Genomic DNA, 19,477 nt, shown 5'->3' with positions numbered 1-19,477 from the left:
TACTTTCTCTCCATCTTTGGCCATGCCATGATGATTCTCTGCACTTCTCATTTTATATACCTTGAAAATTTTTTTAGAGAGGTCCTCAAGATTTCTAAGTGAGCTGGAATTATAGCAAGTTTCTCATTGGCACAATATAATGTTAAAATGAACGCAAGCAGAGCTTGACATCCGAACTAGTTCTATTTCATTTTCCCATCCTTAAGTTACCTATGTTAAAATAAGTCTTCCACAGAGTTGGACAGTTACATGCTTTGTATTGATTTTTAGCTCTAAAGCTAATATAATGATTTAATACAACATAGAAAGGGCTGTGATAGATCAGGCACAGTGACCAAAGGAAAGGCCTGTGTGTCCAAAAATGTGTCTCGTTTTCTGCAGTTCACATAGCCTTGGTGAAGTTTTCTAGTAGTTCTCTCACTAGAATTGAAACCCTGCTTTGGGCCAGCACTGTTGCTGATAAGCTCTGGTTAAAATGGAAAGGAAGAAGAAGGAGAATTTGGATTTAAACATTTACACCAAATATTCAAGCAACTTCTGCTTAAGTTGCTAGTATAGTTTGTTTGGCTGAGCTAATAAAGATGCTCGGTCTGCCTGCACAAATAGTCTCAGTTATGTATCTTGCAGTCTGTTTAACCATCCATTGTTCAGTCAATTTTTTTTGTACAAAAATGCTGAATAATTGTTTAATACCTTGTCAGTTTACATGCAGAGGGAGGAGAGGTTGGAGTTATGCTTTGTCCTCAGATAGGCAAGGGAATTGTTCGTAAAATATTTTGAGTACACTGTCAGACTTTCAGGGAAGGAAACATGTACTGCTTCTAGGCTGGAAAGTGCCATTTTGCTTTTCTGTATCCTCTGTTCCCTCTGAAAAATGGTAGTAATCAAGCTTGAATACTTATAATTGAAAATTAGGGCTGAAAAATATTAAATGTGCCGCATACTGAATGTTTAGTATCAAACAATTTTGAGTATTGCCTCCAAATTTGTATAGTGGATAGCAGTATTTAGTACTGATTAGATACTGCAAATGAACAATTTCTTGACCCCTCAGAAAACCAGACAAGCAGGCCACCAACAGATACTTCGGCAAACAAGCGAACTGCTGAGGGAACAACACAGGTAGGTTGTTGATTATGTTTCTATATAAAATTATAAAGTTACAATCCACAGGAGAAAAGTTCTTTACCTTTTTTGCTCATAATGAAACAATTTTAGTTTCCTTTTTGTGCCATCCTTTCTAGTTTCTGTCCATTTGTATTTTTCTTCTTCTGATCCAGAATATTACTTGGAGCATGAGCTTCTGATAAGCTTTTCAGAAGTTTTCTGATGGGGTTTGTCTAAGTAGATGAGTTAGTAATTCAGGAGCACACTAAAAACATGTCAACAGAGCTAATGTGCAAAAGAAAACCCTGCCCAGTTTTTGTCTGAAGAGCTTGAACTTAAAGCTACAAATATTTTGTAAATTATTGCAGCTCCCTCATTTCCACACTAATCCAGAAGTTAATAAGAATTGGGGTTCTAATATTTCATTGCCATACGTCATAGGAAAAAAAAAAGAAACTTTCTTCAGGAATAACTACTTCATGATAAAGGAGAACTTGCAGTACTTCTGGATTCCTCATCTAAGATTTGTTGAACTTGCTTTGAAATTTAAAGGTTGATATTAAGCTATTTAAAATTATTCGTAATTAATTTTATTTCTGCATACAGATATTTCACAAAGCACCTCATACTTACATTGCTGTTAACTGGAAGTCATTTTATTAAGGGGAATAAATAATTTCTTCTAGCCAAAATTTCCATATTTAATAGTGTTTCAAGGTACAGTTAAATCTGAATTGTATTTCAAAGCAAGAAGAAAATATACTGGACAAGATTCTGGTTGTCACCTGTCACAGAAATAGTCTGGCAAAGATAACCAATATTACAGAGTATAAATTGTGCCTCACTCTACCTTTTTATTAAGGCATTTCATAAAGAATGGTTGTTTGGAACTTCATTTTTCAAAGATACCTGTGGATTATAGCTATTAAAATATTTGTCAGTACTTAATACGTAGAAAATTCAGTACCAGAATGGATGACAGATGTACGGTTTTAAGATTTAATTTTCAATGTAAGATGCGTATTTTGGAATTTTTCTTCTTCGGTAGAGCCTGAAACCCGGAAAAGATTTTGGAAAAACAGATTGTGTGTGATAGTGGTATTTAGCAATGGAAGGTGAGCAAGAAGGGAAATAAAATACACATGATGCTTTCCGGTTTTCAGTCTTCTGTTATAGTGTATGTTTCTAGGTTTGCTTTCAGTCAAATCAGTTAAAGCATGTGTAATGCCATGGTTAATAAAGAAGGACCTGATGGATTTTAATTGGCTAGTGAGGTATGGAATTGACATGCCATATCATTTGAAAAATCTAGTTAATGCCACCTGCTTTTTGTTATGTAAAATCCAAAATATTATGTATTACTCCGCACTTCACAGCTCTCAGAACAAAAAGTAGTTCGCTGTGTGCCGTATACCTGTGGCATATTTGATGGTACAACTTTGATCAATTGTTTCGAAAAGCAGTTGAAACAGGAAGAGACTTCATCAGAAAATAAAGAAGCGGTAGAAGCAGCACAGACGAATTTTAACTTCCCCGAGGATGTCCTCTTTGGCTTGGAGGAAGAGGAAGAGGATGCTAAGAGCATCAAAAACACCCACAAGCAGACTGGCTGGGCAGCTAACCTATTAAAACAATGGCTGGCCAAAAATGGCAAGGATCCTAGCTTTGAATTGGTCCCAGTAAGTGAACTCAATGATATCTTAAGAGAGTTTTATTACACAATAAGGAATCATGATGGAAATACCTACAGTGTGGCAAGCTACAAGTCAATGCGTGCTGGCTTAAACCGGCATCTCAAAATGCCACCTTATAATCGTCAGATTTGCTTAATGAAGGACAAAGAGTTTGCTGGTGCAAACATGGTATTTGTGAGCGTGCTGAAGATGCTGCGCATGCAGGGAAAGGATGAGACTCACCACCATCCTCCTATAGCCGCTGAGGACTTGCGTAAGATTAAACAATCTGGTGTGCTGGGATTGCACAGTCCACTGGCACTCGTCAACAAGGTGTGGTTTGATTTGCAGTTGCATTTTGCCAAACGAGGGAGGGAAATTTTAAGAGATCTGGCTCCAGATGCTTTTGTTGTTGAGAAGGACAAGAATGGGCGTCGATACGCTATGTTTAGGTATCCTGGCAAAGGAAAAAATGGAGAAGATCCTCATAAAATGGGTAAAATGTATGATATGCCAGGGGACCCAAACTGTCCTGTTTTTTCCTTGGAGCTTTATTTGTCTAAGTTGCCTCCGGAGCCCCCTGCCTTTTACCTGCATCCTTTAAAGCTAACGTCAGAGCAAATGCAAGAACAGCCTGTCTGGTACAAAAGAGAACCAATGGGTGTGAACTACTTAGGTACCATGATGCCCAGGATAAGTGTGGCAGCCAGGCTCTCTCAACGATATACCAATCATTCTCTCCGAACTACCACCATCCAGCTACTGTGTGAAGCAGGACTGGGGCCTAGAGAAATAATGGCAGTGACAGGCCATCGCTCTGAGTCTGCTATTAGACACTACTGGGGAGCTGCAGAAGTTCGCTACAGGGCTTGGTCAGATATAATGGAGAATAATGCCCCCAGTTACCTATATAGCAAGATCCCAAATGAAGTGATAAAAGAATCACTATCTGGTGCCTCCACCTCTTCTATAAACCGTGTTGTTCTAGAACAAAGCAAAATTTTATTCCCTAAGAAATCTGTGGTGCCACCTGGCACTAATTCTGTGACTTTAGTCCCTGAGGGACACCCAGCTCTGAATTCCAAAAGCCCTGTCCTGTTGAACCACAGTTCTTCCAAGGTGTTTCTCCCCAAGAACATGGCCAGTGGGAACCTAACTGCCGGTCCCCTTCAAGGCTGTTGTAACGAACCTGTCTTTATAAAGCGTGTGATAAAACAAGAACCAATGACTTGATGCTTCTGTAATGGAACTGATTTCAAATGAATTGCTAAAATGAAAAAAAATATCAGATTTGTTTTTTCACTTGGTCTACTGAGAAAATTTCTTACAGTCTAGTTCAGCGAGAAGTATCCTGTTCGCACTCCTGAAGTGAGCTATGGAACAGAAACTTAAACAGAGCAGGGCTTGGAGTTTGTATGACTTTCTGTGGCAGCTGGGACTTTTTAAGTGGCTGAGCAGAGCTATTTTAAAAAAATGAAAGGGAGGTACTGATTTCCACTTAGCTGAAGAGCTATGCTTTCTTCACTAAGTGCATGGCTTTTATATTTTGTAAAGAGTGTATTTATTATACCATTTCGTGCCTGCTGGCACTAATGTAGCATCTTACAAATCAAATACTTGATTACTGAAGAGCACGGAGAAAGTAGAAGCTGAATGAAATATACACAGATACACTATAATACATATGCATGAAAACACCTGGAATTGCTTGACCACTGTCACCCTCTCTGTTCAAATTGTTATCGGACCTACCACAGGATTGTGCCTTTTTTTTTTTTTTTTTTTTAAACATTCTTCTAAATTGATTTTCTCTGTGAGCTGCAGATTTGTATTGCAGGTCTTTCCTTTTCCTATTTAATAATTCTGGCTAAGATTTCAGTCATTCTGTTCTCAAAAGGCAATATTTGATACAAATGATAGTAAAATTGGGATCTCTTCAGTTGTGCATGAAATGGGGAAAACATTCTCAAGAGTCGAGAACAGGTTTGTTGCTTAAATGGCAAGTAATTACAGTTGAAGTGTTGTTTCTGTATGTGCTTATCTTGTGAGAGGGTTTTTTTTTATTTCCTCTCACCTACCCCTTTCATTACATTTCACATTGTCTTTGCAGTATAGTCAGTATAGTCTTTGTCAGTATAGTATAATTCACAAGAAGCACGTCTGTTCTTCCCCACCAAACCCTGTCCAAATGTTATTTTTGGTTTTAACTTCTTTAGATCAGTTCACTATAGTAAACTGATCCTATCATTACAATTTCCATAGGAGATTTTTACAGGTTAGAAATTCTCAGGATAGTGGATGTGAATTTTGTCAGAGAAATGAAATTGTAGTTTAAAAGTCTCCTTAATGAAGAAAAATTACAAATTAGGAGGGCTAGTCATAGTTCACTTCTAATGAATCACACTTGAGAATCTAACTCATGGTTTGTCTCTGCTATTCTATGCCATGATTTTCGTCAGAGATTCTGATAAATTGAGAGATCTTCCTGTAAATAAAAGTGGAAAACTGGTCATCAGACCACAAATTATGGTAGGTCCACTTTGGAAGAAGAAACAGTGTAGCATTTAAAACTGTTTTCCATTATATTAGATGAATGAAATTAGAATGGCTTCGTCCTTTTGAAATGCATGTGTATTTGTGTGTACACACATGCGTCCACACGCACACGGGTTTATCACACTAAGGACTTCACTGGAAGTGTTTATGTTGGTCAGCAGTGGACAAAATAGAGGAAAATCCTAACTGAAGTAACAAATTGACCATGATAAACTCTTAATTCTGTGGAGAACTTCCTTGCTGGAAAAGGCTTTCAAATATTGAATGCGATTTACCACTTTTGTTATAGTCTGAACAGAAGACTTGATGCCTGAACTTTGGAGTTTTTATCTTGGCTGATAATGTTTACCTTTGTGGCCTTGGGTAGGTTATTCATACTTACTGCATCAATTTTCCAAAGTGTAAGATCAGCACAGACTGTTCCATTTTCTGATGGATCATGCTAAAGATCAAAAGGTTTTGAAAGTGCTATATTCATGTTACGTATTGTGTTTACAGTCACTTTTATTTGCTGTTGTTATAAAAATGATTGAGCTAGTTGATCAGATATAATTGTTAATATAAAAATTACTTCTGCACAATCCTGCACTTCTTTAGTTGCAGCATTAACTTACAACCTCAATGACTAGAGGAGGGAAATCATGGATTTAGGATTATCATTTTGTCAAGCCTAGAGTAAATCAAATGGAAATTGTAAAGAAAGTAATCCTTTCTAACAGCTAAAAAGAAGAAAAATTGAAAAAACAAAAGGCAAACAGTTCTCAAAATATAGGAGAACTGTGCAGTAACTTATTCTAGGATATTTTAGAGTAACCTAGATTTCCAAATTTTAGGGATTAATACAATTCATAATTCAGCCAGACTGGCAAATTTAATTTCTTGTTCGAAAAGATTTGCTCTAAACTTTCACCAAGATGGGTATGTATTATTTTTTCCCCCCAAAAAAATATTCTTGTCTTTGTCTCAAGTATTTGCTTGTTCCAGCATACTGGTGTTGAACATTATCCTGCAGAAACAAGAAAAGTATGTTGCAGGGAGATGATTCTTTTTTGTTCCCTCTTGCTGCATACTGTGGTCATACTGACCACATGCCCTGCTCTGATCCTAACTGCATCTGGTTAACTCACTGTCATATTGCTGATTGTTTCATTCCTTAACACAAATCTAGTTGGTTATTTAAATTGAAAAAGGGACTCTCTTGGCCAATCTGGGCATTCTTTTTAATTATCATTTGGCTTCTAACTTGACTTCCATTCTGTTGGCTCATAATTGGATATTTTTGGCTTCTCATTTGTTAAATTCAAGATTCTATTGGCAGCAACTATACAATGTCCTCTTACTACCTTCAGTTTGAACCCGATACTTCAAAGCTACTGACTGCAGTATTACTAGCTTTTTATTTTTGTATGGGAGAAATTTTTTTTGAAAATGAGAAAAAGCATTCCTGGTTTGTGCTGGAAGTATTATTGCTTCACAAGAGCCTGGAGTCAGTGTTCACTAAGCTTTCCACTAATATTTTAATTCATTCTAATTAATAGAACATATTTTTAACCTTCCAGAACTGAAAAAGCTTTCTCCTGTTACCCCTCTCACCCAAAGTGTTAAATAAATTTCCTACATGTATTTCCTTTCTAGAAAAGATGAAGTAGGCAAACAGAATGGGTGTTTTGCTGCTTTTGTAAAGTCAGCTTTGGCTGTGTGTACAGTAATATGGGGAGCAGGAGGTTCTCTTTTTTTTTTTTTTTTTTTTTAACTGTGAGATAAAATTTCAAGTCAATCCTGTTCATTGCAGTACAGGTTATGCTGTGTGAACATCATGAATTCTATCAAAATGGACGTGAATTGGAATCCTCAGTGACAGTATCAGCAGAGAACCTCAAACAGCAGGATAACTGAGTTTCTTCCCCCCCCACCCCCCTTCCCATTATATTTTCATTATAGGTGAAGCATGTTGGTGAACCAACAGGTTAATTACAGTTTGTTTGTCTGTGAACTTAATACAAAATAGTTAATCATCATTTAAAATTCACGTGTAACAAATATGCTTTGAAAGAAATTTATCATCTATCACTCTTGAATTTTCTAATTAGATCTTTTCCTAAAATAAGAGTATTTCATTTCAGTTGCAAAAAAACAGCACTTAGCCTTAACCAAGTCAACGAAACTAATTTTTTAAATAATGGCTGCCATGTCATTGATTAAATTCCATTCCCCTTGATGGACATGACTCTGAAAACAGTGGGGAATGACTGGAACCTTATATATAAATCCATATATTTAGTTTGTATCTCATTTTCATAATGAAGCTTTGGTACTGGTGCTGTGAATCTAGAACTTGTGTTTTCTGTGCTTTTTCCTTATAAGTTTGGAAATCTCTGCTGTTACTTCAAGGAGTACCCTAATTAGATTTTTTTATGAAGTCAGCGCAGTATCTTACAGTATGTTAAATTTTTTTATTCTTTCATTGCTATTTAAGTAATCCATCCCCACTGTAAGGTAGCGTGGTCTACAGTGTGGGAGATCTAGAAGGTAAATGTTCTTCACTATATGCACCTTCTCTGTGCTCCCTGAAGAGCTCCGTTGTGCACAATGTCAAGTACCTGAAGGCATTGGAAGGATGCTTTGAAATTGAATGTGGTCTTGGCTTTGTTGTGTTTTTAGTCTGCTATATCTCTTTTTGGTTATCCTGAACTGTACAGCTTCTCAATAGTTGCATACTGTTTAGGTCAGTATAGTCAAAGTTTTCAGTAAGCAGCTTGGACGTATGATTTTGCTGTATGGCTGCTTCTTTTTTCAGCCTTCCTCTGCTTCTTGCTCCAAAAGGAATGGCCACAGGGATGTGGGAGGGGGCATCCTACTATGTGTTAGTCTCAACTTCAACTTTTTCCTGCGTACACAGAAATTTAAGGGTTGTTATTCAGTCCCAGTCATTTTACCAATGGCCATTCCAGTGCCTCAGGTCCTAGAATTGCATTTCTGAAGACAACAAGCACTTTTAATGTATTGGGGTAAATATTGTTACAGAGGCAAAGGCATTTTTAATTATATAACAAATCTTTAAAATGGTTTTTAAGTATTTTATTACGAATCCCAGTTATAGATACAGGATTTCTATATATTATATATAATATATAAATATAGCTATGGTATACTGAGGGAATCTATGAAAGCAGCTTTTATTACGTTGTGACACAAAATAACAGTGAACAAATTTGAATGGGGTTGGATGTGTTAAAAATGGCTGGCATAAAGTCAAACTGTGCAAGAGCGATTACATTATATTTATTAAAACCCCAGGTCAGGTGAATAATCTTTTCTTCCCTGTTCCCCACTCCAGGTGCACCTTAGCCTCTTACAGAGTAAATCTTTTTTCAGTCTAAATTTCATCTGTGCATTTCACCTTTTCAGCTAATATTAGTTTAAAAAAAAAAATCCACCAGTGTCCTATCCATTTCCCATTGTTTCTGACATGCCTTGATTTGTTTGGTTGAAGTGCAGTTTAATTTAAGCTATTTTGCTGACTATTGGAAATTCATCTGGTAAAATGTTAATAAAGTACATTTATAACTCCTATCCCTTTACTTTGCAATGTGTAACAAACTTTGTGAATGTCTGTTGGGAAACAATGTGAACAAAGTGGATATGTCAGCTTACAATTCATAAGCAGCTATTAATTCTATATTGTTGAAGCATTATTGATGAATATGTTTCCTTGCATTTCATGGTTTTGTCACTGAAAATAAACATGCATAATTATATATGTAAAATGGGATACTTGATTTTTGTCTCTGACCCTGGGGTTATGTTTGTGCTGTTTAAAATGCAACTAGCCCTCATCTGTGAGGTGGAACCTTTACCTGAGACTAATTAGAAATCTAAATTATAAAGATGGTAGCAGGAGAGCAGTTTAAAAGTCATACAAGAATGGATTCCCTTGAATTTTGTTCCTTACAGCAGCCACCCAATTCAGCTACATGATGTCCTGTTGGGAATTTTTCAGATTATCTTTTCAATTCATTTTTTAAAGTGATCTGTCTTTCCCTGATACCATATCTGTATTACCTAAACGATCCTCAGTTACTGAGAGCAGCTTTCAATAGGTAAACATACTTGTGTTTTGTAGGCTCCGGTTTGTCACTTTGGGCCAAAAAATTGAGAGGAATATTAAAACAATCTAACTGATGATGTCGTTACACCAGACATGGATAATAGTTTTTAAAAGCTGCATTAAACTAATCTGAAAAGTATTATAAATAAAATACATTTACTGATTAATAAGATGATCTTCAATCATCCAAGATGACCATCCCACATAATACTGTTGGGAAACCGTCAGTGGGCTTTGGGGTAACAAGGTAGATGTTTCACCTTAAAAGAGTAAGAACCAGTAAAGAGATGTGTGTGTGCGCATGCATGCATGTGTTCATTATATACCCTTTTAACTGTTTGATTATGGATAAACAAAATCACAACAGTCGAGAAATACTTCAAGCATTGTGTCAAGTGTTCCTTTATGGCTTTTAGTTGGAATTATGATTGCTAGTGCCCAAAAACAGCATTTCTGGCAACCAATCTCTCAGCCGTCTTGATTTATGATTCTTATTAATAGGAGTAGCAGAGCCAACGTCTACTCTTCGCACCAAAGAAATGAGAGGGTATATAATACATAGGGGTTACTAAGACTAGCTACTCATTTTTTCCATGCTTGCATTGGTCTTGTTCTGTAGGAAGTGTTGCACAGTACCGATTAGGGGTAAGGGGAACACAGCAGTCTTGTAAATGCAATACGTAAAATGTCTGTTAACGGTGTTTGAGTATTATACAAGTATGCAACCACACACTATCAGAACATCTATTGCAGCCCTGTGAAATTTTGTTTGTGCAAACTGTGATGTCGGTAAACTGTTGACTTTATTGCATTATCATTTTCATTTTTATCTTGGTAAGAGATGACAAATACATTTGGTACCTGGTCAAATAAATTTTCATGACAGCTTTGCAAGGCTGGAATAATTACTTCAATTTTGTGGGAGTTACTGCACTGGAAAAAATGACTGTTAAGGAGTAATAAGTCTGACATTGAAGCAGTTAGTGACTGAAATATGCTCAAAAATGTATTAAAAAAAAAAAATTACCACAGCTGCTTAGACTGTGCTTGAAATCTGTAGTTTTGTATATGGATGACCAAAAAAGTAATATGGGCCTTATAATTATGTATACAAACACAGTATCACCACCCTCCCCACACACACCCCGTTCCCAGAACGTATTTTTAACATCACTTGCCATAATTTAAGATTGATTTTGCTATTATATATTTTTTTTTGTGATGGTGTGATGCTTCATGGATTGTCTGTTTTACAACCCCCAGAATTTTTTCTGTCTTGTTACTGTAGAAACTGTTGTTAATAAAATTGTCTGCACTGTGTCAGTGTGCCACACGTAATCCTCAGAATTTTGATCTTTACTACCCTGGAATTAATTTTTATTTTGCACTGTATTTTTTTTGTTGTTGCATTTTTTCCCCTTCATTTTTCACTTTCACATACTGAAATGTTCCTTTATGAAAAGCAGGTGGCATTACAATGAATAGCTTTGTTATCACTGTGATGAACTGAACCGTGGCGTTATATAATACCAAAACCTTTTTTTAATCATATATATGAATAGAGAAGTGGATATTCAGAACTTTCTTCAAAATACCAATATTTACCTTTTGTTTTTTCATGTGGTACAATACACGTGCATGTTGGCGTGTGTATGTGTGCGGTTATATAAAATGATGCAACAGTAACATTTTCTGTTCAATTTGAGTTTTAGATATTTCTTTCCCAGTTTTCTTCAGTAGTTTGCCATTGACATATATATGCTATGATGTTCTAACTACTTCTTTCTGTGTTAAATTTCACAATTGTAGTTATGGTGGAAGATACCTCCTTTTCTCAACATCATGTCTACCATAGTGCTTTGGCCTTTAAATTCAGTCTCCTTCCTTGTATTTGTTTTCCTCATGGAATAGCTTTTTTCTTCCCCACCCACCGCCCTTTTTTTCCTTTTCTCTTTCTTTTCAAAATTACAAATTATGAATCAACCTCATTTGCAGCAGTGCTGATCTGAAAAAGTTGCTGGATAGCAAAGCTAAGGTGATACTCTTTCTCCCACTACAGTGTATTTTACAACAGTGTGAAACGGCGTCAGCATGTGGAGAAACAGAGCATAGCATGTAGTAGCCTGTCTCAATGTCCCTACTTTTCCAGAGGCAGATGAGGAAACTGCTTCAGAATCACTTCAACACCAGAGACGGCCCTTCATTTTATTGCGAGGCTAATTCCTTTCTGATTTCCCTTTATTAATTTACTATGGACTAGTGTGTAGGTTAATTATTAGATATTGCGGTCAATGACATATGGGATATAATGAGTGTCTTCCAAAAGAAGGAAGAAAGTTCTTAATTATAAAGCATTTACATTGCTTTTATTGCAAATCTTAATTGTGACTTCAGATTCAGTTGAGCCTGTTAGCTGTATTTATGCATTTTTAACAAGTTCCAGGATTTTTATTACCTCTAAGGACTCTTTTTCTATTATACTTTTTAAATTTCTATAATATACATATGGCATTGGTTCTAGAAAGGCACTGTATACTTCTCTTCTTCCTCAAGGAGAACTGTATTATTGCTGCTTTTTCCTAGCACCTATCCTCATAAGTATATCTTTTTTGTCAGTACATCTATTTCTCAGTACTTCCTTTAATTCTTAAAAAGAATTTGTGGTTGGGATTGGAAGAAAGTAGATGTTATGTTGTCATAGTGTATGCAGTGGAAAATATATGAAATTCGGAGTATAGGTCACTTTTACCAATCCTTTGTAGAAAACCCTGAATTGAAGTGTGACTACTGTAATATGAATAGACATTTTATGTAAGAAATTAAAGTCTGTTTCTAGTAGTTTTCATGGTTAAAAAAAATCTGAAGGTGTTACTCAGAAGAATCAGTACTATAGATTACTTTTCAGCAAAAGTTTTGCAGCTAGTAGAACACTTAGAAATACCAATTTCTAATAATTTAAGTGAGAAAAATGCACAAATCTGAATAGTTGCATTCATTTTATACATACTTTTCATTATTTTATCTTCCATCTGCACTATAAAGTAGTTCATGCTTAACTAAGTGGCGTTTAGAGAAGGTTATGACTTAGACTCTGTTTCAGGACTTTGCAGGTTTCACTCAGATATTGAAAGAGATGAGGATTCACTCTTTTGTTTTTGCCCCTCTTGTAGGGTCTTTCAGTTGTTGCTTTCACAAGTTACGTGCCTGGCATTAAAATACTTTTCCTTGGCACTTGCTAAGTTAGATGCTTGCCTGGGGCATTTGGCATGCGAAGAGAGCCCAGGGATAGTTACATACTGGTAAATGCAGTAGGTATGGACATGACTTTGCAAACTGAAGAAGCTGGGGCAAAGGGCCTGCAATTTGACAAGATTTTCTTTAAAGAAAACACTTTTCAAAACAGATCAATATTGTAGATGTGAAGTGCGTTCTCCTTGACTGACTGTTTCAGGAAAAACGCACAGTAGCATTACAATATACTCGCACCATCCTATACTCACACCGTCCTTCTGTATTTGGGGTGGTGCATGCTTGGCTGCTGCTTGACTTGTAATTCTGTTTTCCCCTGCTCCTTTTTTTCTTCCTCCTGCTTCCTTTTTTCACCTTTGTTTCTGCTGTTAATCATACCTTGCAGTCCTCTTCCCACACTTCATCTAGTGTTTTGCCTTTCAGCTCCAAGTTGTGTGCATCTTCTTGGGCTGGATCTACATTAGACTTAAGTATGAAATGTTCTGTTACAGGACACATTGTTTTTATTCAAAACATCTTAATTGCAAATGGAAGTTCACTGACTAGATGAAGAATAGAGATGTGACTATATTAAAATTAGGAAGTCAGGAAAAAATGAAGTCTTGTATTTTTCTTGCTTTCTTGCTAAAAATTTTTTTCATGTTTATCTTTAAAACTGTGACATTTCAGAGTAGGATTTGTTAGGTTTAATTTTTAATTTCATTTTTAATTTACTTTTTTCGTTGCATTGTTTTGTGTTAAGTTAAAATCATTACACTGCTGGCTGCTACGTGAAAGCAGAGAAAGATTTAAACTAAGGCAGCTCAGATACAGTTGTGGTTACCTGGATGGTTCAGTTTGTGATGTTACTTCTTCCAGGTTGTACAAAGTTACCTCATCAGCTATGGATAAAACAGGTCCAAAATGGCAGTGTGAATGACAGTATTTTGGAGGATTTCTACTTACTCAGAGTTTAAAGGCATATACATCAACACATGTGAGCTGTTAGGAAGGATGGAAAAGGGAGTTTGGCAGTCTACATTTATTTTAAATCTCAATGTAAACTTTCTTCTGTTTGATTACTAGAAACTACCCAGATGCTGTTGTAAACAATCAGATTTAAGTGCCGCTTCTAGTCTGTTTGGAGACTGGTGCTCTGGTTCTGACAAATGATGAAATCGTGGGTTTGGGGGTTGTGGTTTTGTTTGCTTCGGGTTTTTTGTAACTGTGATCTTTATAGACAGAGATCACTTCCTATTACTGTGGTTATTTCGTTTCTGTTCCAGCTTATCTGATATTCTAAGGTGACTGAATCTTCTGTTACTCAGACTTGCTAGGCAGTATGTGAACTAAAGCACCAAGCATATGTTCTGGGTTCTTATTAAATGGTTTTAATTATTTCACTAGTGTGATGGTACTGATGAAAAGGTGTTATGATTGCATCATCTTGCTCTTCTGCAGAGATCAGCTGAAACAAGTTCAGGTTCTTGGCCTCCTGTGTTTGGAGAAAGCTGAAAACTGATAGCAGACCAGAATGCCTCGACTTCGCTTTTCTGTGTTAGCAGTTTCTGCCCAAGTGCTTGCTGAAATCGAATATTAGGAGCTGAAAGACTTGTTCTCTTATTTCAATTTTTGACATAAATGTGAAGGTTGTTCATACATGACTGAAAGTCCAATGTCAGGCTTCCTTTTGCCTTCATCAGGGCTGCAAGCCTTCTTAAGCTGGTTTCTGATTTTGCTCAGAGCAGCATGTCTGAATCTCCTGATGTGTGACATGGCAGTCTCCTCCTCAGAATCCCATTCCCTTCTATTTGCAGAAACAATAGCAGTTGTTTCTCTCTAGCCTTTCCTCAAACATACTCTGTTGTAAACTGGAGTTTTCACAAGTCCTTGTAGCAACAAAAATTTCCCTGTGAGAATTTCTGAGTAAAATAGTTGTTATACTCAAAAGGGGTGTTTTTATTTTCTTGATTGGTTGGGCACAGGATTTTCTGAAAACCATTTATTAGTTGCTTTTGGCAGGGATGATTCCAAATGGTTCCATTTGTAGGTCTTAACCATTCAGGTGGTAAGTGACAACACTCCTACACCATACTCCCCTAGGTAGGAAACACATTGTGCAGCATTTTCAGTGTTTCAGGTTTCCTTAAAATTTTCATGTACCCTAAATTTCATTCAAGGGAGATGCATGGTCGGTGAACTAGAGGAATCTATTTGGGGAGGCTGGGGAGTCAGGACTTCAGGGTGTGCTGTGTGTGGAGTACACCATCTTCTTGGAATAGCTGGAGCATTTGCCCTGGAACTGGGGCTGGCGGATGTACCACAGAGCACTACTCAAAACACTGCCCTGCAGATCTGCAACTTCTAGTGTGGGTTGTAGAAAGAACCTAACTACTTACGGATAATTCCTGTTGAGGAGATTGCTACCAGGGTTGTTTAGCAGAAAACCTTGAATAGCGTGGCTAACTACAAGAAGGTCTTTCCTCCTGAGAAGTGCATGTATGAGATCTTGTTGGCTGATTGGATTTGTCATTTAATAGTTGCATGTTTAACTAACTCAAGATTTTGGCCTTCCAGACACACCAAAATAAAAAATATGTGCAGTGACACTTGCTGACTTGGAAATTCAAAGAACTTTCTTTACTGGCACAGTTAAGTAGGGCTTCAAAACAGTTAGCTCTCGTATTTTTCTAAGGATTTAGATTTTCTTGTGGAGGAAGAATTGAAAGGAAATTACTTCAGCCTAATGTATTTTATAGTGGGGAGAAATTAATAGCTTAGTTTTTTCTTTCTTCAGTTCCTCATAAGTCTCCTTCTCCATTTTTCAATCTGCTTTCTCCTGGCAGAGAGCAGCTATAGTTCAAAATACATGTCGTTGACTGGGAAGATTATCAAGTTAGAATGAAATTCCTCTTGACTTTATGCTAATCAAGTAATCACTGATTATTTGAACGTGCCTTTTATCTTAAGCTTCAAGTGGGTAAATCAGCTCATCATACTAAGAAAACTGTAGCTGGAAAGTCTTTGAAATAGAAATCACTCAACAGAAGAATTCCATGGTTAATAAATCTGAAAGATGTTTCTCTGTGTATAGCAAAGAGTCCCTATAGAGGTCTCTTCTATCACCTGTGAACATAAGTAGTTAGATATTTCTTACTCAAATTGTGTATCACGTAGGTTATTAGCAGAATTTCGTCAGTGGCAGCATCAGAACTTAAGGCAAGAAGAAATCGGCTTGTAATAATGTATAATGAAAAGATCAGTCATGTCAGGCACTCCAAATTCAGTGACCAATAATTTGGACACAGCCTTTGTTTGAATTTAGTAATCATACGATACGTCTTTTCCTTCTCCTCAAAGCCTTGCCTGTGTGAGAATTGTCTTTAGGATCTCCTTAAAGGCTTGGTTTCACCCCAATGAAAGGTCATAGAGCAGGTAATCTCAGTCCTTAGGCTTTTTGCATCTGTCCCCATCAGATTGTATAGAAAAATCTCTAATCTTCCCAGGATTTATCGTGTTGGCATTTGTACAGGCCATGTCGGGCTAACAACTCTAATGTTTTTTTCCATGTTAATTGTTCAGAGATTTTGATAATTATGTTGCTTTCCTAACCCTTTGTCTGTCCTAAGGAACCTGGTTTACTCTAATCCGTAAATCGGTAGCAGTTCAGTCCAACAATAAATTATCATCTCTTCTACAAAACCAAAAAAACCTAATTTTTGCAGCAAGTTTAAGGAACTAGAAATTGACATCATTCAAGATTTTTTTCCTAGGAAGTATATTTAAAAACACAGAAATATATAGGACCTCCCCCAGTATTTTTTCCATAACCTAAGGGAAAATGTTGGTGGTCCCTCCAGTCTGAACAGCCAAGGGACAGCGATTGATCCAGAAGATAAATCTTGTTTGATGGGGTCCTCTAGGTTTTTTTAAAAACATTTAGCGTTCACAATAGCTTAAAAGATCCCTTTATCCTCTCTAAAGAGATGGTTACAAATGGCTTCATATGTAGAATAATAGAATGCTAAAATTTATGATAATTGATAAAAATACAGTAATGAAATTACTTTTAAAAGCTGGATACAATTGGAGTTTTCTGGTGGCTTTTGACGACATGTTTTATAAGCATACAGGTTCCAGTGTAACTGTCTCTTTTTCTTATTGTGAAGTCAATTTCTTTATAGGCACATAGGCCGAGCTGTCTCAAGATAAGTAATATATTGCCCTGGTGACTGTTCTGTCAAAAGGTTATACTACTATAGAGGAAAGCACAGGTTACAACCGGATTAAAATACTGAGTCATAATTGAAAGATATTCTATAACACCAAATTGTTATTTATTTACCTGTAAAATAACAATATGCTACTGGTCATCAGGGTTTTTTACTCCTTACAAAGCTAAAAATTCTTTAATATTTGATACCGCAGTACAGTCATTTGGTTATTGCCTGTTTTTCAAGTCCTGGGGAATTGGTCTGAAACTTCTTCCTCCTGCTCATGTCATCAGTTCCTTTCTAATAAGTGCATCAATTCTGAGACCTCTCCTTCTCAATATTCAATTCGTATCCCTTTTCCGCCTGTGTTCCCTGGATTTGCTTTTGCAAAATGAAGGAGTTTTGTCTTTCAGAGCGGGAAGGTCACAGGAAGCGATTCAGGAGGTGTCATTGACCTTACACTGGATGAAGAGGATGATGGCTCTTCTCAAGGTAGGTTTTGCTAGCTGCAGGGGTAATTGAGCTACAAGTATTGTTTCATCCCTTAAATGAGAGGAAGGAATGAACTTCTGTTTCTGCTTAGTGTATTTTATTCCTTGGTGTTTCAGTTAAACAGGACTGTTATTAAAGAATTCTAATAGGCCTTAAATAAAAGGAATTCTACTTACTGTAAAACAGTCTTTAAGATTTTTTCCTTTCCCTTAATTTAAGCATTGTTGCTGTCTATGCTTAAATCTGTGAGGCTCGTGGAATAATTTGAGATGTTTGAATTCTTTATTATATTTTGGAAAGTTCTTCTAGATAGATTTAATTCTTCTGTTTACTGATTAATTAAAGACCTTTTGATTCTACAGTTGGTATTCAGGCATTAGATTATTACAGCTTCTAATCTGTTGTTTAACTAAAAAACTTTGTGTGCAACAGTTTAGATACCAAATGCAGACCTGTTCTTTGCTTTGGGACTGTATGCCAAGATTAGAGTAAATATAGTTGTGCTCTTACATCCTTTGGCAGTGTGGATGCACTTCCATCTTTTAAAAGAATATGTTTTTTTATAAGTCTTGCATAACTGTAAGCAGGTCTAATTATAATTAGCATTGGATTAGCGAAGAATTACGGTGTTTCAGAGAAGTAATAAGAGTCTGTACTTAAGACTATGTATTGCGCTGTCATCTTAACTGAAAAATTGGTATTTCTACTATTAGAGATAAAATCTTAATTCTGCGTGGTTCTAAATGCATGCCCTTGTGCTGCACTCTGAAGTCCAGCCACCAAGAAGTTTGATTCCTCTAGACAACCTCAGTAGCTGTCTCTCTAGCTAGTGCGTTCAAGTTCTACACGTACATTCTTAATATTTTGATTTGCTCTGTATTTGTATTACACAAATGTAGAAAATCATACTGGGATGTGGTAGCATTTCTTTCAGTGAGGGAGAAATGTAATGTTACCACCAAAAGGTGTTCTATGTGGTACACAATTATTAGAGAAGCATGACACAATTCAGATATCAGAGGAGGTTCTTTTATCAGAGGAGGATATATGGTGGACACAGAATTGAGTATGAGCCAACAGTGTGTTCTCATTTAAATTTAAGTTAGTATTCCCCCCACATTGACACTAGTGGGACCACACCTGAAATATGGTGTTCAAGTTTTGGCTCCCCCTTCCTTGAGTTCAGAAGAGTTGTGGTAGCACTGGAGAGGGCCCAATAGATGGTGTCAGGATGGTGGGGACCTAGTGTACATGACCTGTGAGAAGAAATCAACAGACCGTGGCATGTTTGGCAAAGAGCAAACTGAGAGACAATGTAATAGCAGCCTATATCTACTTGGAGGATAGTTACAAAGATGATGGAGCACCACTCTTCTCAGCAGTGCCTGATGATGTATCAAGGGGGCAGTGGCCGTGAACTACAAATTCAGGAGGTTCAGGTTGAGCTTGAGGGGAAAAGAAATCCCAGTAGGAAGGTAGTGCAGCACAGAGAGATGGTGGAAACTCCACTCTTGAATGTTCTCAAGATTCAGCTGGGCAAAACTGCAACTCATTTGATTTAGTGTTGGTGACAGTCCAGCTTCAACAAGAGGTTGGACTACACGGCCACCAGAGGTCCTTTCTGTCCAGGATTTTGATGATTTTGTGAATTGCGTAGGTGAGTGTCAGAATAGCATGGGGAATCAAGTTTTCACCATTGTCATATCTTCTGAGGGTTAGTTCTCAAAAAGATAAAAAAGATGGTTGCACTTGGACTGTGGAACTCTATCAGGTAAGGTTAAGCTACCCAGTCCTATTTAATATTCTGTGAAAGACACCAACAGATCTAAATGGATTTATGGTATGTTTTAAAGTAGCATGTCATGGTATTGTAATGTAGTTCAGCTAAACTTTTTCTATCAAAAGTAAACTCAGAGTTTTTTCCTCCCTGATGGCATAAAATATGCCTTCACTTCACAGTTACCATAAAAGATCAACACCATGGTTGCATGTGCAACTAGAAGAATGCTTCTCTAAGTACTTTCAGGCTGGTTTAGCTCCTGTGTGTCTCTTCACTGCAAAGCAGAAGCCAGACTCTCACTGACAGTCTGCAGCCTTGC

The 19,477-nt window shown here is 36.8% G+C and overlaps 1 protein-coding gene across 5 annotated transcripts in view; it reads left to right on the top strand.

Annotated features, from left to right (window-relative positions):
- Window positions 1-19,477, top strand: part of ATF7IP (activating transcription factor 7 interacting protein) — a 101,690-nt gene that overhangs the window by 70,728 nt on the left and 11,485 nt on the right. For 2 of the 5 annotated variants that reach the window (XM_009322156.1, XM_009322148.1), the window contains exons 10-11: window positions 1,055-1,122; window positions 17,300-17,378. In XM_009322156.1, the coding sequence (XP_009320431.1) occupies window positions 1,055-1,122; window positions 17,300-17,378 (147 nt within the window). Of the gene's footprint in view, window positions 1-1,054; window positions 1,123-2,567; window positions 4,585-17,299; window positions 17,379-19,477 lie in introns of those variants that run through there. The other 3 variants (XM_009322167.1, XM_009322133.1, XM_009322141.1) reach the window with 2 other exon arrangements.

The sequence above is a fragment of the Pygoscelis adeliae genome, unplaced genomic scaffold (genome assembly GCF_000699105.1).
Source record: "Pygoscelis adeliae isolate BGI_AS28 unplaced genomic scaffold, ASM69910v1 Scaffold60, whole genome shotgun sequence".
NCBI classification, from domain to species: domain Eukaryota; kingdom Metazoa; phylum Chordata; class Aves; order Sphenisciformes; family Spheniscidae; genus Pygoscelis; species Pygoscelis adeliae.
This window is presented reverse-complemented; position numbering and strand designations above follow the sequence as displayed.